General features: G+C 47.7%; 1 protein-coding gene across 1 annotated transcript in view; it reads left to right on the top strand.

Annotated features, from left to right (window-relative positions):
* Window positions 1–19,216, top strand: part of PCARE (photoreceptor cilium actin regulator) — a gene marked incomplete at its 5' end in the record, with an annotated part of 37,610 nt that extends 18,394 nt beyond the window's left edge. Inside the window, one exon of the mRNA XM_082251811.1 lies at window positions 19,021–19,216. Coding sequence (XP_082107937.1) covers window positions 19,021–19,144 — 124 coding nt within the window. The 3' untranslated portion in view covers window positions 19,145–19,216. The remainder of the gene's footprint in view (window positions 1–19,020) is intronic.
* Between the last annotated feature and the right edge of the window lie 857 nt (window positions 19,217–20,073).

Below are 20,073 nucleotides of genomic sequence, written 5' to 3'. Positions count from 1 at the left end.
TGCATCATAAAAAGTATACACATATAAAAGTCTCTGATGTCTACATGAACAATATAAACATTTTAACACTGAATATGTAATAAAACTTCTCAGTGTCCGGGGGTATTGGTAACCGGAATAGAAGAAGATCTTTGGTTATCTTGAAAGGGAAAAGAGGCAGAAAAGCTGTCTTGGGTTTATGACAATATAAGGTCCCTCCTCTACGGACAGTTTTATACCACTATTCATATCTTCCAATATGCACTGGTTACATTCTTGAATCTGATAGCATTGAATTTTGCATCCAGGAATACTAAACACAGGGTAGCTTAGATAAACTTGTCACCCAGGGAATATCTGTCAGTTATCTTCCCTTCTATATGTGCTAATGTGGTCATGTATGACCTTAGTTCATTCAGTACAACATTTCTCATTCAAATATGTACTAAGTATTGTACAAATATGTATGTGTCATGTTCCTGTCTGAGTTTATGAATCGCGTGTGGATTTGTTAAGTTTTGAATTGGGCAGAGCTCTATGATTGCTTTTTACGATCCCCATTAGTTCTAGTTATCCTTAATGGATTTAGTCATAGTTTTACGATAGGCCTGGACAGAAGAAACAGACATCCTGCCAGGACTGAAATAGCGGTTTACAGCTTTGCACAGGCCTAAGTGCTGGTTTTTGATGTCTCTGAGTTGAGATAATGGCTCTTTTGAAGTGTAAAATCAATGCATTCCATGAATTAATGGGGGGGTAATCACTGCGGCAATGTATAAATGTATAACTTTTCTGCAAGACTTTCATGGCTGACCTATAATGACTGAAAAACATGGCCGCTTCCTACAGCTTTTCGCGTGTCCAGTACGGGACATCATTACACCCCCGACATAGAAGGATTGCATATTTCATTTGTTACACACTTGATGGATTGCATTTTACATTTACACCCCCCCTCCCCCCCCATACACTCACCAGCCACTTTATTAGGTACACCTTGCTAGTAGCGGGTTGGACCCCCTTTTGCCTTTATTCTTGGTGGCATAGATACAACAAGGTGCAGGAAAGTTTCCTCAGAGATTTTGCTCCATAGTGACATGATAGCATCACGGAGTTGCTGCAGATTTGTCAGCTGCACATCCATGATGCCAATCTCCCGTTCTACCACATCCCAAAGGTGATCTATTGGATGAGATGTGGTGAGTGTGGAGGCCATTGGAGGACAGTGACCTCATTGTCCTGGTGAAGAAACCAGTGGTGAGATGATTGGAGCTTTGTGTCATGGTGCATTATCCTGCTGGGAGGAGCCATCAGAAGATGGGGACACTGCAGTCATAAAGGGATGGACATGGTCAGCAACAATACTCAGTTAGGATGTGGTATTTATACCACTAAAGGGGTCCAAAGTGTGCCCACACCATTACACCACCACCACCAGCCTGAACCGTTACCACCCCCCTCCCCTCCTCCCCCACACCATTACACCACCACCAGCCTGAACTGTTACCCCCCCTCTTCCCCCACACCATTAAACCAGCCTGAACCATTACCCTCTCCCCCCTCCTCCCACCAACTGTTACCTCACCACCACCAGCCTGAACCATTATCCCCCCCCACACACACACCATTACACCACCACTACCAGCCTGAACCGTTACCCCCCCCCCCCCCCCGCCCCTCCTCCACACCATTACACTACCACCAGCCTGAACCGGTGATACAAGGCAGGATGGATCCATGCCCCAAATTCTGACCCTCCCCCATCTGAATGTCGCAACTGAAATCCAGACTCATCAGACCAGGCAACGTTTCTCTAATCTTCTATTCTCCAATGTTGGTGATCTGTGCCAACTGTATCCTCGGTTTCCTGTTCTCTGACAGGAGTGGCCCCCGGTGTGGTCTTCTGGTGATGTTTCTGATGGTATTCTGCATACCTTTGGTGTAACGAGTGGTTATTTGAGTTACTGTTGCCTTTCTATCATCTGGAACCAGTCTGCCCATTCTCATCTGACCTCAACAAGGCATTTTCCTCCACACAACTGCCGCTCACTGGATATTTTCTCTTTTTCCCACCATTCTCTGCAATCCTGAGAGATCCCAGAAATACTCAGAGCAGCCCGTCTGCCACCATCAACCAACCCACATTCAACGTCACTTCAATCCCCTTTCCTCCCGATTCTGATGCTCGGTTTGAACTTCAGCAACTCGTCTTCACCACGTCTAGATGCCTAAATGCATTGAGGTGCTGCCATGTGATTGGCTGATTAGCGATTTGTGTTCCCAAGCAATAGAACAGGTGTACCTAATAAAATGTCCGGTGAGTGTATATGAGTATCTGTGTACCTGTATACAGGTGTAGCGCTGGATCACTTCTAAGTTGATAATGATTTAGCAGGTGGGAGTGAGCGGCACGCTCCTAGATTTCAGCAGCAGCACTTTGTTTGATTTGTTACACTGGCGTGCGCAGCGGTATTTGTTTGTCTTCTAGGTTTGCCTTTCATGTAGATTCCAGTCTGTATGGGCATTATGGCTGCTTGCTGACTCAGGGGAATCCACAGACAGCTCAGCTCTTCAAAAAATATACAGAAGATAAATCCAACATATTTCAGATATGTGCAATACCAAGGATGATTTTCCAGTCTTCTGAAGTGTAATAAGACATTGGGGTTGATTTACTAAGGCCCCTTTCACACTTGTGCAACCTGAAGCAATGCCTGTGTAATCTGCAGGTCTATGGACCTCAAGTCGTATCAAAGTCGGACCAAAGTAGTGCAGGGATTACTTTGAGATTGCACAGATATGAACGGTACTCATTGGAAATCATAAGGTATGATTTGTCATGTTACTGTACAGTCCCAAGTCGCAGGACAAGTCGCAAAAGTGTGAAAAGGGCTTAAAACTGGAGAGTGCAAAATCTGGTGCAGCTGTGCATGGCAGCCAATCAGCTTCCAGGTTTTTGAGTCAAAGCTTAATTGAACAAGCTGAAGTTAGAAGCTGATTGGTTACTATAAAAAGCTGCACCAGATTCTGCACTCTCCAGTTTTAGCAAATCACCCCCAATGACTTTCCTAAGCCACAGTGGCATCTGGTGCTCCATGGGTCGGGAGGGGGGCAGACGGACCTGACCACGGACCACACCAGCTCCAGCCCACACCGAACACCATACCACCCATACCCCTCCCTGTGCTGCCCCTGGACTGACATGTGGAGGCAGCGGCGGCGGCTTCCCCCTCAGTCTCCTCTGTGTCCCCCATTGTTGGTCAGGTTTCCCCCTCAGTCTCCTCTGTGTCCCCCTTTGTTGGTCCTGTTTCCCCCTCAGTCTCCTCTGTGTCCCCCTTTGTTGGTCAGGTTTCCCCCTCAGTCTCCTCTGTGTCCCCCTTTGTTGGTCAGGTTTCCCCCTCAGTCTCCTCTGTGTCCCCCATTGTTGGTCAGGTTTCCCCCTCAGTCTCCTCTGTGTCCCCCATTGTTGGTCAGGTTTCCCCCTCAGTCTCCTCTGTGTCCCCCATTGTTGGTCAGGTTTCCCCCTCAGTCTCCTCTGTGTTCCCCTTTGTTGGTCAGGTTTCCCCCTCAGTCTCCTCTGTGTCCCCCTTTGTTGGTCCTGTTTCCCCCTCAGTCTCCTCTGTGTCCCCCTTTGTTGGTCAGGTTTCCCCCTCAGTCTCCTCTGTGTTCCTCTTTGTTGGTCAGGTTTCCCCCTCAGTCTCCTCTGTGTCCCCCATTGTTGGTCAGGTTTCCCCCTCAGTCTCCTCTGTGTCCCCCATTGTTGGTCAGGTTTCCCCCTCAGTCTCCTCTGTGTCCCCCATTGTTGGTCAGGTTTCCCCCTCAGTCTCCTCTGTGTCCCCCTTTGTTGGTCCTGTTTCCCCCTCAGTCTCCTCTGTGTCCCCCATTGTTGGTCAGGTTTCCCCCTCAGTCTCCTCTGTGTCCCCCTTTGTTGGTCAGGTTTCCCCCTCAGTCTCCTCTGTGTCCCCCTTTGTTGGTCCTGTTTCCCCCTCAGTCTCCTCTGTGTCCCCCTTTGTTGGTCAGGTTTCCCCCTCAGTCTCCTCTGTGTCCCCCATTGTTGGTCAGGTTTCCCCCTCAGTCTCCTCTGTGTCCCCCTTTGTTGGTCAGGTTTCCCCCTCAGTCTCCTCTGTGTCCCCCTTTGTTGGTCAGGTTTCCCCCTCAGTCTCCTCTGTGTTCCCCTTTGTTGGTCAGGTTTCCCCCTCAGTCTCCTCTGTGTCCCCCTTTGTTGGTCAGGCTTCCCCCTCAGTCTCCTCTGTGTCCCCCTTTGTTGGTCAGGTTTCCCCCCCAGTCTCCTCTGTGTTCCCCTTTGTTGGTCCTGTTTCCCCCTCAGTCTCCTCTGTGTCCCCCTTTGTTGGTCCTGTTTCCCCCTCAGTCTCCTCTGTGTTCCCCTTTGTTGGTCAGGCTTCCCCCTCAGTCTCCTCTGTGTCTCCCTTTGTTGGTTGGGCTTCCCCCTCAGTCTCCTCTGTGTCTCCCTTTGTTGGTTGGGCTTCCCCCTCAGTCTCCTCTGTGTCCCCCTTTGTTGGTCAGGCTTCCCCCTCAGTCTCCTCTGTGTCCCCCTTTGTTGGTCAGGCTTCCCCCTCAGTCTCCTCTGTGTCCCCCTTTGTTGGTTGGGCTTCCCCCTCAGTCTCCTCTGTGTCCCCCTTTGTTGGTCGGGCTTCCCCCTCAGTCTCCTCCCTCCTCCTCCTTCGCCAATAGGATGGCTTCTCCTTTCAGGCCGGTCGGGAAACAGGTCTCAGGACACGCTTCCTGATTGGCCGGGAGGAGAATTCATGTAACAACACTGAAGAAATGAGACTTTGCTACAATGTAAAGTAGTGAGTGTACAGCTTGTATAACAGTGTAAATTTACTGTCCCCTCAAAATAACTCAACACACAGCCATTAATGTCTAAACCGCTGGCAACAAAAGTCAGTACACCCCTAAGTGACAATCTCCAAATTGGGCCCAAAGTGTAAATATTTTGTGTGGCCGCCATTATTTTCCAGCACTGCATTAACCCTCTTGGGCATGGAGTTCACCAGAGCTTCACAGGTTGTCACTGGAGTCCTCTTCCCCTCCTCCATGATGACATCACAGAGCTGGTGGATGTTAGAGATCTTGCGCTCCTCCACCTTCTGTTTGAGGAGCCCCACAGATGCTCAATAGGGTTTAGGTCTGGAGACACGCTTGGTCAGTCCATCACCTTTACCCTCGGCTTCTTTAGCAAGGCAGTGGTCGTCTTGGAGGTGTTTGGGGTCGTTATGTTGGAATACTGCCCTGCGGCCCAGTCTCTGAAGGGAGGGGATCATGCTCTGCTTCAGTATGTCACAGTACATGTTGGCATTCATGGTTCCCTCAATGATCTGTAGCTCCCCAGTGCCGGCAGCACTCATGCAGCCCCAGACCATGACACTCCCACCACCATGCCTGACTGTAGGAAGACACACTTGTCTTTGTACTCCTCACCTGGTTGCCCCCACACACGCCTGACACCATCTGACACCAAATAAGTTTCCACCCCTTCAACCTCTGCAGCAATGCTGGCAGCACTCATACGTCTATTTCCCAAAGACAACCTCTGGATATGACGCTGAGCATGTGCCGTCAACTTCTTTGGTGGACCAAGGTGAGGTCTGTTCTGAGTGGAACCTCTCCTGTTAAACCGCTGTATGGTCTTGGCCACCGTGCTGCAGCTAAGTTTCAAGGTCTTGGCAATCTTTTTATAGCCTAGGCCATCTTTTTGTAGAGCAACAATTCTTTTTTTCAGATCCTCAGAGAATTCTTTGCCATGAGGTGCCATGTTGAACTTCCAGTGACCAGTATGAGAGAGTGAGAGCGATAACACCAAATTTACCACTGTAAAGGGGGGGGGCAGAGAACATTACTATTGGGGGTGATGTGAAGGTGGGGGGGGGGGGCAGAGGACATTACTGTGGGAGGTGATGTGAAGGGGGGGCAGAGGACACTACTGTTGGAGGTGATGTGGGGGGGGGGGGGTGGGCGCAGAGGACACTACTGTTGGAGGTGATGTGAGGGGGGCAGAGGACACTACTGTGGGAGGTGATGTGAGGGGGGCAGAGGACACTACTGTTGGAGGTGATGTGAGGGGGGGGGGCAGAGGACACTACTGTTGGAGGTGATGTGAGGGGGGGCAGAGGACACTACTGTTGGAGGTGATGTGAGGGGGGGGGCAGAGGACACTACCGTTGGAGGTGATGTGAGGGGGGGCAGAGGACACTACTGTTGGAGGTGATGTGAGGGGGGGGGCAGAGGACACTACTGTTGGAGGTGATGTGAGGGGGGCAGAGGACACTACTGTGGTAGGTGATGTGAAGGGGGGGCAGAGGACACTACTGTGGGAGGTGATGTGAAGGGGGGGTAGAGGACACGACTGTTTGAGATCATGTGAAGGGGGGGCAGAGGACATTACTGTTGGAGGTGATGTGAGGGGGAGGCAGAGGACACTACTGTTGGAGGTGATGTGAAGGGGGGGGGCAGAGGACACTACTGTTGGAGGTGATGTGAAGGGGGGGCAGAGGACACTAATGTTGGAGGTGATGTGAAGGGGGGGGCAGAGGACACTACGGTTGGAGGTGATGTGAAGGGGGGCAGAGGACACTACTGTTGGAGGTGATGTGAAGGGGGGGCGGAGGACACTACTGTCGGAGGTGATGTGAAGGGGGGGGGCAGAGGACATTACTGTTGGAGGTGATGCGAAGTGGGGCAGAGGACACTACTGTTGGAGGTGATGTGAAGGGGGGGCAGAGGACACTACTGTTGGAGGTGATGTGAAGGGGGGGGCGGAGGACATTACTGTTGGAGGTGATGTGAAGGGGGGGCAGAGGACATTACTGTTGGAGGTGATGTGAAGGGGGGGGGCAGAGGACACTACTGTTGGAGGTGATGTGAAGGGGGGGGCGGAGGACACTACTGTTGGAGGTGATGTGAAGGGGGGGCGGAGGACACTACTGTTGGAGGTGATGTGAAGGGGGGGGCGGAGGACACTACTGTTGGAGGTGATGTGAAGGAGGGGGCAGAGGACACTACTGTTGGAGGTGATGTGAAGGGGGGGCGGAGGATACTACTATTGGAGGTGATGTGAAGGGGGGGGGGGCAGAGGACATTACTGTTGGAGGTGATGTGAAGGGGGGGGCAGAGGACACTACTGTTGGAGGTGATGTGAAGGGGGGGGGGCAGAGGACATTACTGTTGGAGGTGATGTGAAGGGGGGGGGGCAGAGGACATTACTGTTGGAGGTGATGTGAAGGGGGGGCAGAGGACACTACTGTTGGAGGTGATGTGAAGGGGGGCAGAGGACACTACTGTTGGAGGTGATGTGAAGGGGGGGGCGGAGGACACTACTGTTGGAGGTGATGTGAAGGGGGGGGGCGGAGGACACTACTGTTGGAGGTGATGTGAAGGGGGGGCGGAGGACACTACTGTTGGAGGTGATGTGAAGGGGGGGGGGGGCAGAGGACACTACTGTTGGAGGTGATGTGAAGGGGGGGCGGAGGACACTACTGTTGGAGGTGATGTGAAGGGGGGGCAGAGGACACTACTGTTGGAGGTGATGTGAAGGGGGGCAGAGGACACTACTGTTGGAGGTGATGTGAAGGGGGGGCGGAGGACACTACTGTTGGAGGTGATGTGAAGGGGGGGCAGAGGACACTACTGTTGGAGGTGATGTGAAGGGGGGGGGGCAGAGGACATTACTGTTGGAGGTGATGTGAAGGGGGGGGGCAGAGGACATTACTGTTGGAGGTGATGTGAAGGGGGGGGCAGAGGACATTACTGTTGGAGGTGATGTGAAGGGGGGCAGAGGACATTACTGTTGGAGGTGATGTGAGGGGGGGGGGGCAGAGGACATTACTGTTGGAGGTGATGTGAAGGGGGGGCAGAGGACATTACTGTTGGAGGTGATGTGAAGGGGGGGGGGCAGAGGACATTACTGTTGGAGGTGATGTGAAGGGGGGGGGGGCAGAGGACATTACTGTTGGAGGTGATGTGAAGGGGGGGGGCAGAGGACATTACTGTTGGAGGTGATGTGAAGGGGGGGGGCAGAGGACACTACTGTTGGAGGTGATGTGAAGGGGGGCAGAGGACACTACTGTTGGAGGTGATGTGAGGGGGGGCAGAGGACACTACTGTTGGAGGTGATGTGAAGGGGGGCAGAGGACACTACTGTTGGAGGTGATGTGAAGGGGGGCAGAGGACATTACTGTTGGAGGTGATGTGAGGGGGGGGGGCAGAGGACATTACTGTTGGAGGTGATGTGAAGGGGGGGGGCAGAGGACACTACTGTTGGAGGTGATGTGAAGGGGGGCAGAGGACACTACTGTTGGAGGTGATGTGAAGGGGGGGGGCAGAGGACACTACTGTTGGAGGTGATGTGAAGGGGAGGGGCAGAGGACACTACTGTTGGAGGTGATGTGAAGGGGGGGGCGGAGGACACTACTGTTGGAGGTGATGTGAAGGGGGGGCAGGGGAGAATACTGTGGGGGTGAAGTGAAGGGGGGGCAGAGGACACTACGGTTGGAGGTGATGTGAAGGGGGGGGCAGAGGACACTACTGTTGGAGGTGATGTGAGGGGGGGCGGAGGACACTACTGTTGGAGGTGATGTGAGGGGGGGTGGAGGACACTACTGTTGGAGGTGATGTGAAGGGGGGGCAGGGGAGAATACTGTGGGGGTGAAGTGAAGGGGGGGCAGAGGACACTACGGTTGGAGGTGATGTGAAGGGGGGGCAGGGGAGAATACTGTGGGGGTGAAGTGAAGGGGGGGCAGAGGACACTACGGTTGGAGGTGATGTGAAGGGGGGGCAGGGGACAATACTGTGGGGGTGAAGTGAAGGGGGGGGGGTAGATCTCAGCCTCTGAAAGCTGTAAATTTTCAGCTGAAAGGAAACATTTTTCCTGGAAATGAAGCCTTTGATTCGTTGAATAGATATTTTGTATCTTTCTCTCAGATGTGTAACAAGTTCTTCTTCTTCCCTCCTCTCCACACCCAGAAATTGCGCAGTGCGAGGAGTTCTGCCAATAAACAACTCAGATTGATGGCTCGGTTAGGGACGGGGGGGAGGGGAAGGGGGGGGGGAGTTCTACAAGTGCTGTCATGCTAATCCTTTTAACTTTTTCCAATGTATGTAATCCTGTACAGGGGGGGTGATATAATAATCCTGTACAGGGGGGTGATATAATAATCCTGTACAGGGGGGCGATATAATAATCCTGTAGAGGGGGGGGGTATAATAATCCTGTACAGGGGGGGGGTGATATAATAATCCTGTACAGGGGGGTGATATAATTGGGTAATTCGGGGGGGTGACAGAATTGCGTTATTAATGGCCGGCGCAGGAAATTACGATTTCCCTATTGAAGGAGGAATAAAAGTTCTTAGATAAAAGAATGGCGCAGATCATTTCTCTGGAAGAAGAGCTCTCTTCCCATTGGAGTGAATCGTTATTTCCAGTTATTTATGAGGTGTGATTTATCCTGTCGCTGTGCTGTTTACGGCGGGGAGTTCACTTTCAGCACCGCCATTAATTGTGATAAATAACCGCGTACTCCGCTGTGGTTTTATTATGCAAATATTCCGGAGAAAACATCCGGATCCTTCATTCCTCAACAGCGATTTAGTAGATTGGTGAATCTAATCTAAGTGTGACAAGCTTTGTTACCTGGACCCCCGCGCTGTAACGATGTGCGACCATTTTATCGCTATGCCAATTTCTCTGGAATCGGGGGATGGGAGGGGGAAAGAGGCACCTTGGTGGGGTGACTTCATGACTTTGAAGGACAAGTTCTCTGTTTCTGGACTGCGGTACCCAATGATCAGATACACAACCAAAGCAGATTCCCATTAACCTCTTGCTCAGGGCGGGATTAGGAGTATCATGGGCCTGGTTCTGAGAATTTTGGAGGGTCTTTTTTATGGTTAATAAATAAAATTCAAAGCAAACAATTTTTATATTAAAACAAAGAAGTATTTTAAACAATCCGCTCATTCACTCTGTATGCGCAAGATACCTGTGTGAATGAGACCACTTTATATATATATATATACTTTTTAGATTTTTTACATTTTTTAATTATTTGCTGCAATTTTTTTATTTATTTATTTATACTTTGTTTTTTTACAATTTAACTTTTAACAATTTTTAAAAAAATTTTTGGATGGTGTCAGCAGTTTTTTAATTTTTATTACTATTTTTTTATTTTAGTTTTTACTTTTATTTTTTACAATTTCATTTTTGTTTTTTCAAAATGCCTTGGGGAGGGGGATTTGGCAGTGGATGGCCTCAGTAGGGCAATGGCAGTGCCCAAATGGTCAGTCCAACCCTGCTGGGCCTATATTAAGTTAGGGGCCTGGAGCTGCAGCTCCAATAGCCCCTATGTTAATCTGGCCCTGCTCTTGCTATCCAGGTAACACGTGTGTGCCGAAGGAAAGAGGGTGGGGCTTATCGGCCACACACCGCACATACAGCGCATCCGGAAAGTATTCAAAGCGCTTCGCTTTTTCCACATTTTTTATATTATTCTAAAATGGATTAAATTCATTATTTTCCCTCAAAATTCTACAAACTATCCCCCGTAATGACAACGTGGAAGAAGTTTGTTTGAAATCTTTGCAAATATACTAAAAATAAAAAAGGAAAAAAATCCCATGTACATAAGTATTCACACCCTTTGCCATGTACATAAGTATTCACACCCTTTGCCATGACACTCAACATTGAGCTCAGGTGCATCCTAGTTCCACTGATCATCCTTGAGATGTTTCTACAACTTGATTGGAGTCCACCTGTGGTAAATTGAGTTGATTGGACATGATTTGGAAAGGCACACACCTGTCTATATAAGGTCCCACAGGTAACAGTGCATGTCAGAGCACAAACCAAGCCATGAAGTCCAAGGAATTGTCTGTAGACCTCAGAGACAGGATTGTATGGAGGCACAGATCGGGGGAAGGGTACAGAAACATTTCTGCAGCATTGAAGGTCCCAATGAGCACAGTGGCCTCCATCATCTGTAAATGGAAGAAGTTTGGAACTACCAAGACTTCCTAGAGCGGGCCGCCCGGCGAAACTGAGTGATCGGGGGAGGGGGGGCCTTAGTCAGGGAGGTGACCAAGAACCCGATGGTCACTCTGACAGCTCCAGCGTTTCTCTGTGGAGAGAGGAGAACCTTCCAGAAGAACAACCATCTCTGCAGCACTCCACCAATCAGGCCTGTATGGGAGTGGCCAGACGGAAGCCACTCCTCAGGAAAAGTCACATGACAGCCCGCCTGGAGTTTACCAAAAGGCACCTGAAGGACTCTCAGACCATGAGAAACAAAATTCTCTGCTCTGATGAAACAAAGATTGATCTCTTTGGCCTGAATGGCAAGCGTCATGTCTGGAGGAAACCAGACACCGCTCATCACCTGGCCAATACCATCCCTACTGTGAAGCATGGTGGTGGCAGCATCATGCTGTGGGGATGTTTTTCAGTGGCAGGAACTGGGAGACTAGTCAGGATGGAGGGAAAGATGAATGCAGCAATGTACAGAGACATCCTTGATGAAAACCTTCTACAGAGCACTCTGGACCTCAGACTGGGGTGAAGGTTCATCTTCCAACAGGACAACGACCCTAAGCACACAGCCAAGATAACAAAGGAGTGGCTACTGGACAACTCTGTGAAGCTCTGGTGAACTCCATGCCCAAGAGGGTTAAGGCAGTGCTGGAAAATAATGGTGGCCACACAAAGTAATGACAATTTGGGCCCAATTTGGACATTGTCACTTAGGGGTGTACTGACTTTTGTTGCCAGCGGTTTAGACATTAATGGCTGTGTGTTGAGTTATTTTGAGGGGACAGCAAATTTACACTGTTATACAAGCTGTACACTCACTACTTTACATTGTAGCAAAGTCTCATTTCTTCAGTGTTCTCACATGGGAGGGGTGTACTTACTTTTGTCAGATACTGTATATAGTGCCAACAGTTTGTGCAGCGTTTTACAATATAAAGGGAGACAATACTGCAACAATAGAATTCAATACAGTAGGGTTAGGGGCGCCCTGCTCCTGGGAGCTTACAATCTATTATGGAAACTTTTGATTATCGTAGTTTTTGCGCAGTTTTAAGGCCTGACATGGTGCATAAATTTCAGAACGCACTTCCGGAATTCTGCAATGTTATGGCGCAGCGCGATACGCAATGTGTGCTGCAAAAAATGCAGCAAGACTGACATTTTTGGGGTGTTGACGCACCCCAACGCATGAACATATTTTGCTATTGTGTGGCCCTCTGGACGTGTCGGGGGCCACAAATGAGGGTCTCTATTATTTTCACGCTGACGCCATTGGTTTGGAGAAATTGTAGCATTTCCATCATGTTCAGCGATTGTTTTCTTCGTGATTTGGGTGTTGGGCGTTTTCTCGCCCCTCCCAGTAAATGTTTGTTATTGTGGGAGGAAAGCTGGCATTGCTTGTGCATAGAAATGAGAGATGCTGGATGGGCTCCTCGCACCTCGCACCTCGCACCGCGCCCCTCTGTACTGCCGCTTGTTCATACTTGTGATGAAAGATCGATCGTCTTCTCCGCCAGAGAACACCGACCGCTCCTCTCTGCTCCAGGATTCATCTCCTGTCATCTCTTCACACATTTTCCATTATAGTTTAATACTCGGTGACAGCGACTTTCATTGTCTTTATTTCGCGGTTTTTGGGGCGAGACGCTAAAATCACTGCGACAAGAAGAATTCAAGCTGAACTCCGGGCAGATACAAAAGAAACAAAGTATCTCAGCTCTCCAATCATTAATACATCATTACATTTATTTTTGTAGTACAAGCAGTGCAAGTTCCTGAACGTCACCTGATATCAGCCTCCCGCAGTCCCAGTACAGCAGAGCTGGAGTGTAAGAGGAAGAAGCAGCACAAGGAGTAGACGTGTAGAAAAAAAAAATTGTTTAGTTTTGAGTCAGTATTTACATAAATTTGTTTAGTTCAATTCTTTTAACCACTTAAGCCCCGGAAGATTTTACCCCCTTCCTGACCAGGGGGTATTTTGCAATTCGGCACTGCGTGACTTTAATGGACAATTGCGCGGTCGTGCGACGCTGTACCTAAACGAATTTGGCGTCCTTTTTTCCCCATAAACAGAGCTTTCTTTTGCTGGTATTTGATCACCTGTGCGATTTTTTGATCACGCGCTATAAACAAAAAAAGAGCGTAAATTTTGCAAAAATAACAATATTTTTCACATTTTTTTATATGAAATTCCCCCCAAAAAAAATGTAAAAATCAAAATTTTTTAACATTTTCGGCCAATTTGTTTTATGCTACATATGTTTGGTAAAAAAAATCGGAAAAAGCGTATTTTGATTGGTTTGCGCAAAAGTTATCGCGTTTACTAACAAAGGGAAAGATTTTTGTCATTTTTGTTGTTTTTTTTTAACACGTAATGGCGGCGATCTGCGATTTTTTTTGCGGTACTGCGACATTGCGGCGGACAGATCGGACCCTTGACTGACATTTTTGACACTTTTGGGGTTATCAGTGACATTTCTACAGTAATCAGTGCTATACATATGCACTGTCACTGTAAAAATACACTGGTAGTGAAGGGGTTAACTTTATTTGAGAGGGAGGGGCTATGTGTGTCCCTAGGGGCGTGCTTTCTACTGTGATTGGCTGTGGCTTCAGCTGTATGAACGGTGATCAACGGTTCTACATAGTAGAACCGTATGATCATCCCTCATACACCGGGGAGAATGACAGTTGGCTTGTTTACAGAAGCCGCCTGACTTTCTCCCTCTCCCCCGACGATTGCAGAGTGACCGGCGGACATCGGGTCCGCCGGTCACACGTGTGGGGGGATCCGTGACCGCGCGGGAGCGCGCCTCTGGCGGCGCGCGCTCGCTCCCTAGACCCTCACAAGCTAGTGACGTAGACCTACGTCAATTTGCCTGTGAGGGGCTGACTGCCGACGTAGATCTGCGTTAGGCAGTCGGCAAGTGGTTAAATCATTTTTGGAATTTGTTTTATTTATTTGAATTCAATTAGAATCTTCCGAATTTGGATAATTTTGGAAAATTCGAATCTATTTGAATTTGAATTCCATTCAAATCATTTTCCGCTCAAAATCAAATTTATTCTATTCGAAATTCGAATTTTGGAAAATGGTTATATTCTTTCTATTCCATTCTATTCTATTATTTTATATTCTGTTCTATTTTTTTCTTTTGCATTATATTCTATTCTTTTCTATTCTATAAAAAATTCGAATTTCAGAAGACAATTATATTATTATATTCTCTTCTATTCTTTTCTATGTTATTATTTGATTTTCTATTCTATTCTTTTTTATCGTATTCAAATTTGTTCTAGTTGAAATTTGAATTTCATAAGATGAATATATTCTTCCTATTTTTTTCCATTCTTTTTTTTATTCTATTCTATTCTTTTATTTTCTATTCAATTTTTATTTTTTTTATATTTTGTATTCTGTTCTGTTTTACTCAATTACTGTATTTATCGGCATATAACACACTTTTCCCCCTGAAAATAGAGGGCAAATCATAAGTGTGTGATATAGGCCAATATTTTACCTGGGGTGCATTGGAGGGGGGGGGCGGGAGCGTCAATTACACAGAGCCGGGATCTCCTGTTTACTCAGCACTCGCAGTCACACACAGTCCCACCTCCTGGACCGTCTCCTAGGATAGACGTCACATGTCCCGGCATTAGTCCAGTGTTCCGTCTATCATAGGAGCCGGTCCAAGAGGCGGGACTATGTGTGACTGCGAGCACTGAGTACACAGGAGATCCATCTGTGTAATCCGGCACTGATCAGGCTGCATTGATGGGTAATGGTGAGGCTGCAGATGGGCACTGATCTGGCTGCAATGATAGGGAATGGTCAGGCTGCAGATGGGCACTGATCTGGCTGCAATAATGGGCAATGGTGAGGCTGCATATGGGCACTGATCAGGCTGCATTCATGGGCAATGGTGAGGCTGCAGATGGGCACTGATCTGGCTGCAATTATAGGGAATGGTCAGGCTGCAGATGGGCACTGATCTGGCTGCAATGATGGGTAATGGTGAGGCTGCAGATGGGCACTGATCTGGCTGCAATGATGGGTAATGGTGAGGCTGCAGTTGGGCACTGATCAAGCTGCATTGATGGGTAATGGTGAGGCTGCAGATGGGCACTGAACAGGCTGCATTCATGGGCAATGGTGAGGCTGCAGATGGGCACTGATCTGGCTGCAATTATAGGGAATGGTCAGGCTGTAGATGGGCACTGATCTGGCTGCATTGATGGGTAATGGTGAGGCTGCATTGATGGGCATTGATCAAGCTGCAATGGTGAGGCTGCAGATGGGCACTGATCTGGCTGCAATAATGGGCAATGGTGAGGCTGCAGATGGGCACTGATCAGGCTGAATTGATGGGTAATGGTGAGGCTGCAGATGGGCACTGATCAGGCTGCATTCATGGGCAATGGTGAGGCTGCAGATGGGCACTGATCTGGCTGCAATTATAGGGAATGGTCAGGCTGCAGATGGGCACTGATCTGGCTGCAATGATGGGTAATGGTGAGGCTGCAGATAGGCACTGATCTGGCTGCAATGATGGGTAATGGTGAGGCTGCAGTTGGGCACTGATCAAGCTGCATTGATGGGTAATGATGAGGCTGCAGATGGGCACTGAACAGGCTGCATTCATGGGCAATGGTGAGGCTGTAGATGGGCACTGATCTGGCTGCATTGATGGGTAATGGTGAGGCTGCATTAATGGGCATTGATCAAGCTGCAATGGCGAGGCTGCAGATGGGTACTGATCAGGCTGCAGATGGGTAATGGTGAGGCTGCAGATGGGCACTGATCAGGCTGCATTGATGGGCAATGGTGAGGCTGCAGATGGGCAGTGATCAGGCTGCAATGGCGAGGCTGCAGATGGGTACTGATCAGGCTGCATATGGGTAATGGTGAGACTGCAGATGGGCACTGATCAGGCTGCAGATGGGTACTGATCAGGCTGCAGATGGGTAATGGTGAGACTGCAGATGGGCACTGATCAGGCTGCATTGATGGGCAATGGTGAGGCTGCAGATGGGCACTGATCAGGCTGCAATGATGGGCAATGGTGAGGTTGCAGATGGGTACTGATCAGGCTGCATTGATGGTGCAATGGTGAGGCTGGGGATGGGCACTGATCAGGCTGCATTGATGGTGCAATGGTGAGGCTGGGGATGGGCACTGATCAGGCTGCAATGGTGGGCAATGGTCAGGCTGCAGATGGGCACTTTTGCAAAGTTTACAACTTGCCTAGGGCCCTATTTATTTATTACAGGTATTTATATAGTGCTGGCAATGAATGCACCACTTTACATATACATTATATTACCAAAAGTATTGGGACGCCTGCCTTTACACACACATGAACTTTAATGGCATCCCAGTCTTAGTCCGTAGGGTTCAATATTGCGTTGGCTCCGCCCTTTGCAGCTATAACAGCTTCAACTCTTCTGGGAAGGCCGTCCACAAGGTTTAGGAGTGTCTATGGAAATGTTTCACCATTCTTCCAGAAGAGCATTTCTGAGGTCAGGCACTGATGTGGACGAGAAGGCCTGGCTCGCAGTCTTCGCTCTAATTCATCCCAAAGGGGTTTTATCTGGTTGAGGTCAGGACTCTGTGCAGGTCAGTCAAGTTCCTCCACCTCAAACTCGCTCATCCGGGTCTTTATGGACCTTGCTTTGTGCACCGGTCCAAATCATTTGGTGGAGGGGGGGTTATGGTGTGGGGTTGTTTTTCAGGGGATGGACTTGGCCCCTTAGTTGCAGTGAAGGCAACTCTTAAAGTATTTGTTCCCCCAACATTTCATATTCCTGATATGTGTCTGCTGTACCATGTACTGATATGAAGAAGTCTCCTGTTCTCTCCCCCCCCCCCCCCCCGATATGTGTCTGCTGTATAATGTACTGGTATGAAGAAATCTCCTGTTCTCTCCCCCCCGATATGTGTCTGCTGTATAATGTACTGGTATGAAGAAGTCTCCTGTTCTCTTTTGTATTGCTTCCTTTGTGTGAAATCGCTGGTGTTCTTGCCAGTCCCATTACTTTCCTATTATAAACTGACCACACTAAGCAGGAGAGCACAGCATGGTCAGTTCTCTAGGTCAGCCTGCTATCCTCCAATGATCAGACTGGTCCTGACACCCTCCCATCCCGCTGCACAGTCATTCACTGGGCAGCTCAGTGTACTGCTGCTTTTTCTCCCCGGCTCTTATGCAGCTGAGAACAGAGGGAATGTGATCACTTATAAAAAAGGGAAAAAAGGAATTTATAATGTTTTTTTTTATATCTATTCAAAACTGTTTTGCCTTTCATTTCTATTATAAACTGAATGGATTGTTTTACAATGTGATTGTTTACAATCAGTTTAACATCCTGAGGGTCCGATACAGGAGACAGCCAACGTCCCCCCACATAACCTGAGACACCCAGATATAACCCACCACTCTCCTTCTTTACCCCCCATAGCAGCTAGGTAAGCAGGGTGACCCTACTATGTACATGGGCGAACATGGAAGGAAGGAAGGAAGGAGGATGGGAAGGAAGGAAGGGAGGAAGGGAAGGAAGGAAGGAGGATGGGAAGGAAGGAAGGGAGGAAGGGAAGGAAGGAAGGAAGAAGGGAAGGAAGAAGGGAAGGGAGGGAGGAAGGAAGGAAGGAAGGAAGGAAGGAAGGCAGGGAAGGGAGGAAGGGAAGGAAGGAAGAAGGGAAGGGAAGGGAGGAAGGAAGGAAGGAAGGAAGGAAGGAAGGAAGGAAGGAAGGAAGGAAGGAAGGAAGGAAATGAAGGAAAGGAAATGAAGGAAGGAAGGAGGGAAGGGAAGGAAGGCATGGGGGAAGGGAAGGAAGGAATGAAGGAAGGGAAGGGAAGGAAAGGAAGGAAGTAAGGAAGGAGGGAAGGGAAGGAAGGCATGGGGGAAGGGAAGGGAAGGGAAGGAAGGAAGGAAGGGAAGGAAAGGAAGGAAGGAAGGAAGGAAGAAGGGAAGGAAGGCAAGGAGGAAAGAAAGGAAGTAAAGGGAGCTCAGTTATGCAAATATTGACTTTTAATCTGGAGTCAGAGAATGGATCCGCCCACTTGTGCTCACATACTTCAGTACTATTGGCCTATTGTGATGGATAGGTGTGAGGTGAGACTCAAAGCTCCAACTTGTGAGGTAAAGACCAAATTTACATATCTGAGCAACCCGGTACATATATATATTATAGAGCGAGAGTATATGGTATATATAGTATAGTATATTATATAGTATAGAGTATATAGTTATTTAGTATATATAGTATTATATAGTAGGGTATATAGTTATTTAGTATATATAGTATAGAGTATATAGTTATTTAGTATATATAGTAGAGTATATAGTTATTTAGTATATATAGTATTATATATAGTAGGGTATATAGTATATTTAGTATATATAGTAGGGTATATAGTTATTTAGTATATATAGTATTATATAGTAGGGTATATAGTTATTTAGTATATATAGTATAGAGTATATAGTTATTTAGTATATATAGTAGAGTATATAGTTATTTAGTATATATAGTATTATATATAGTAGGGTATATAGTTATTTAGTATATATAGTATTATATATAGTAGGGTATATAGTTATTTAGTATATATAGTATTATATATAGTAGAGTATATAGTTATTTAGTATATATAGTATTATATATAGTAGGGTATATAGTATATTTAGTATATATAGTAGGGTATATAGTTATTTAGTATATATAGTATAGAGTATATAGTTATTTAGTATATATAGTAGAGTATATAGTTATTTAGTATATATACCGGTAGTGTTGATTGATTGAATGTTGGCTCGGCTCGTATGAAGGAATGTTTTTGCTCAGAGAAGAAGGAATCGGTTGCAGTAAATTTAGCCGCCCGCAGATTATCGCGTCCCAGAATATGTCTGATAATGCGATTAGCGCGCCGCGCTTAGCACAATAAAGTCGTTTCTCGTTAGCGTCTCCATAATCCTCTTTTCTCATTCCAGGTCTGACGAAGCTGCGCAGAAAGACGGCCAATCACAGACCAGTCTGGGCTTAACGGATCCCAAAGCTTCCAGCCAGAATTGCGCTCCTTCGGCGCTGTGTGTGGTGGGACAACGCCTTCAGTGACACCGCCATTGTTTACTCCATAAAACTGACACCAAATGTTAAATCGCTGAATCCGGGCAACGAACGTCCTCCAATTCCCATCATACTGAGCCTGACTCTGCTTCAGTGAAGCAATTAGATGGGTTTTTTTGGGGGGTTCTGTACCTTCAGGTCACATGATTCTCTTCTACTATACATACAACAACAATGCGATTATGTGTTCATTATACAGGATTTGTATCGCACCAGCAGCTTGTGTAGCGATTTATAAAGGGAGGCGGGGCAGTTACAGAATTCAATACAAGAAGGTTATTGATTGACCAGGGACAGAACATTGCTATCCGCCTCCTGTAACCTGGAGAGGGCGTACCTGAGCTATCAGCCAATCATCAGTCTCTGCGGCTGCTTACAGAACCTACAGACAGACAGGAATGGTGTCCAGAGGAGTGACCTCATCAGTGTCCTTCTGCTCCTTCATTGTCCAATTACCAGACTGGGGTGTGTCCTAATCCTGCAGTGGAGATTGCAGACCACCTGGCTAAGCTGTCTGCCAGGAGTGCCTGAATCACAAACTGCAAAAATATGTTAAAACCTTTGGAAGGTAAAACGCATCCCATCTACAGTATGTGTATCTACAGAATGTGTATCTACAGAATGTGTATCTACAGTATGTGTATCTACAGTATGTGTTTAAGGCCCCTTTCACACTTGTGCGACTCGTCCTGCGACTTGGGACTGCAAAATCACATGACAAGTTGTACTCCATGATTTCCAATGAGTCCTGTTCATATCTGTGCGACTTCAAGTCCCAGCAACTTCAAAGTAATCCCTACTTTAGTCAAAATTTGATGCGACTTGAGGTCCATAGACCTCATGATTACACAGACATCGCTTCAAGTCCGGTCAAAGTTGCAGAAAAATCGTGGCAAAAAATTGCGGCAAAGTCGTGC

The sequence above is a fragment of the Pelophylax lessonae genome (genome assembly GCF_965119305.1).
Source record: "Pelophylax lessonae genome assembly, chromosome: 3".
In the NCBI taxonomy this organism is placed as follows: Eukaryota; Metazoa; Chordata; class Amphibia; order Anura; family Ranidae; genus Pelophylax; species Pelophylax lessonae.
The sequence above is the reverse complement of the archived record's forward strand: the minus strand, read 5'-3'. Positions and strand labels throughout refer to the sequence as shown.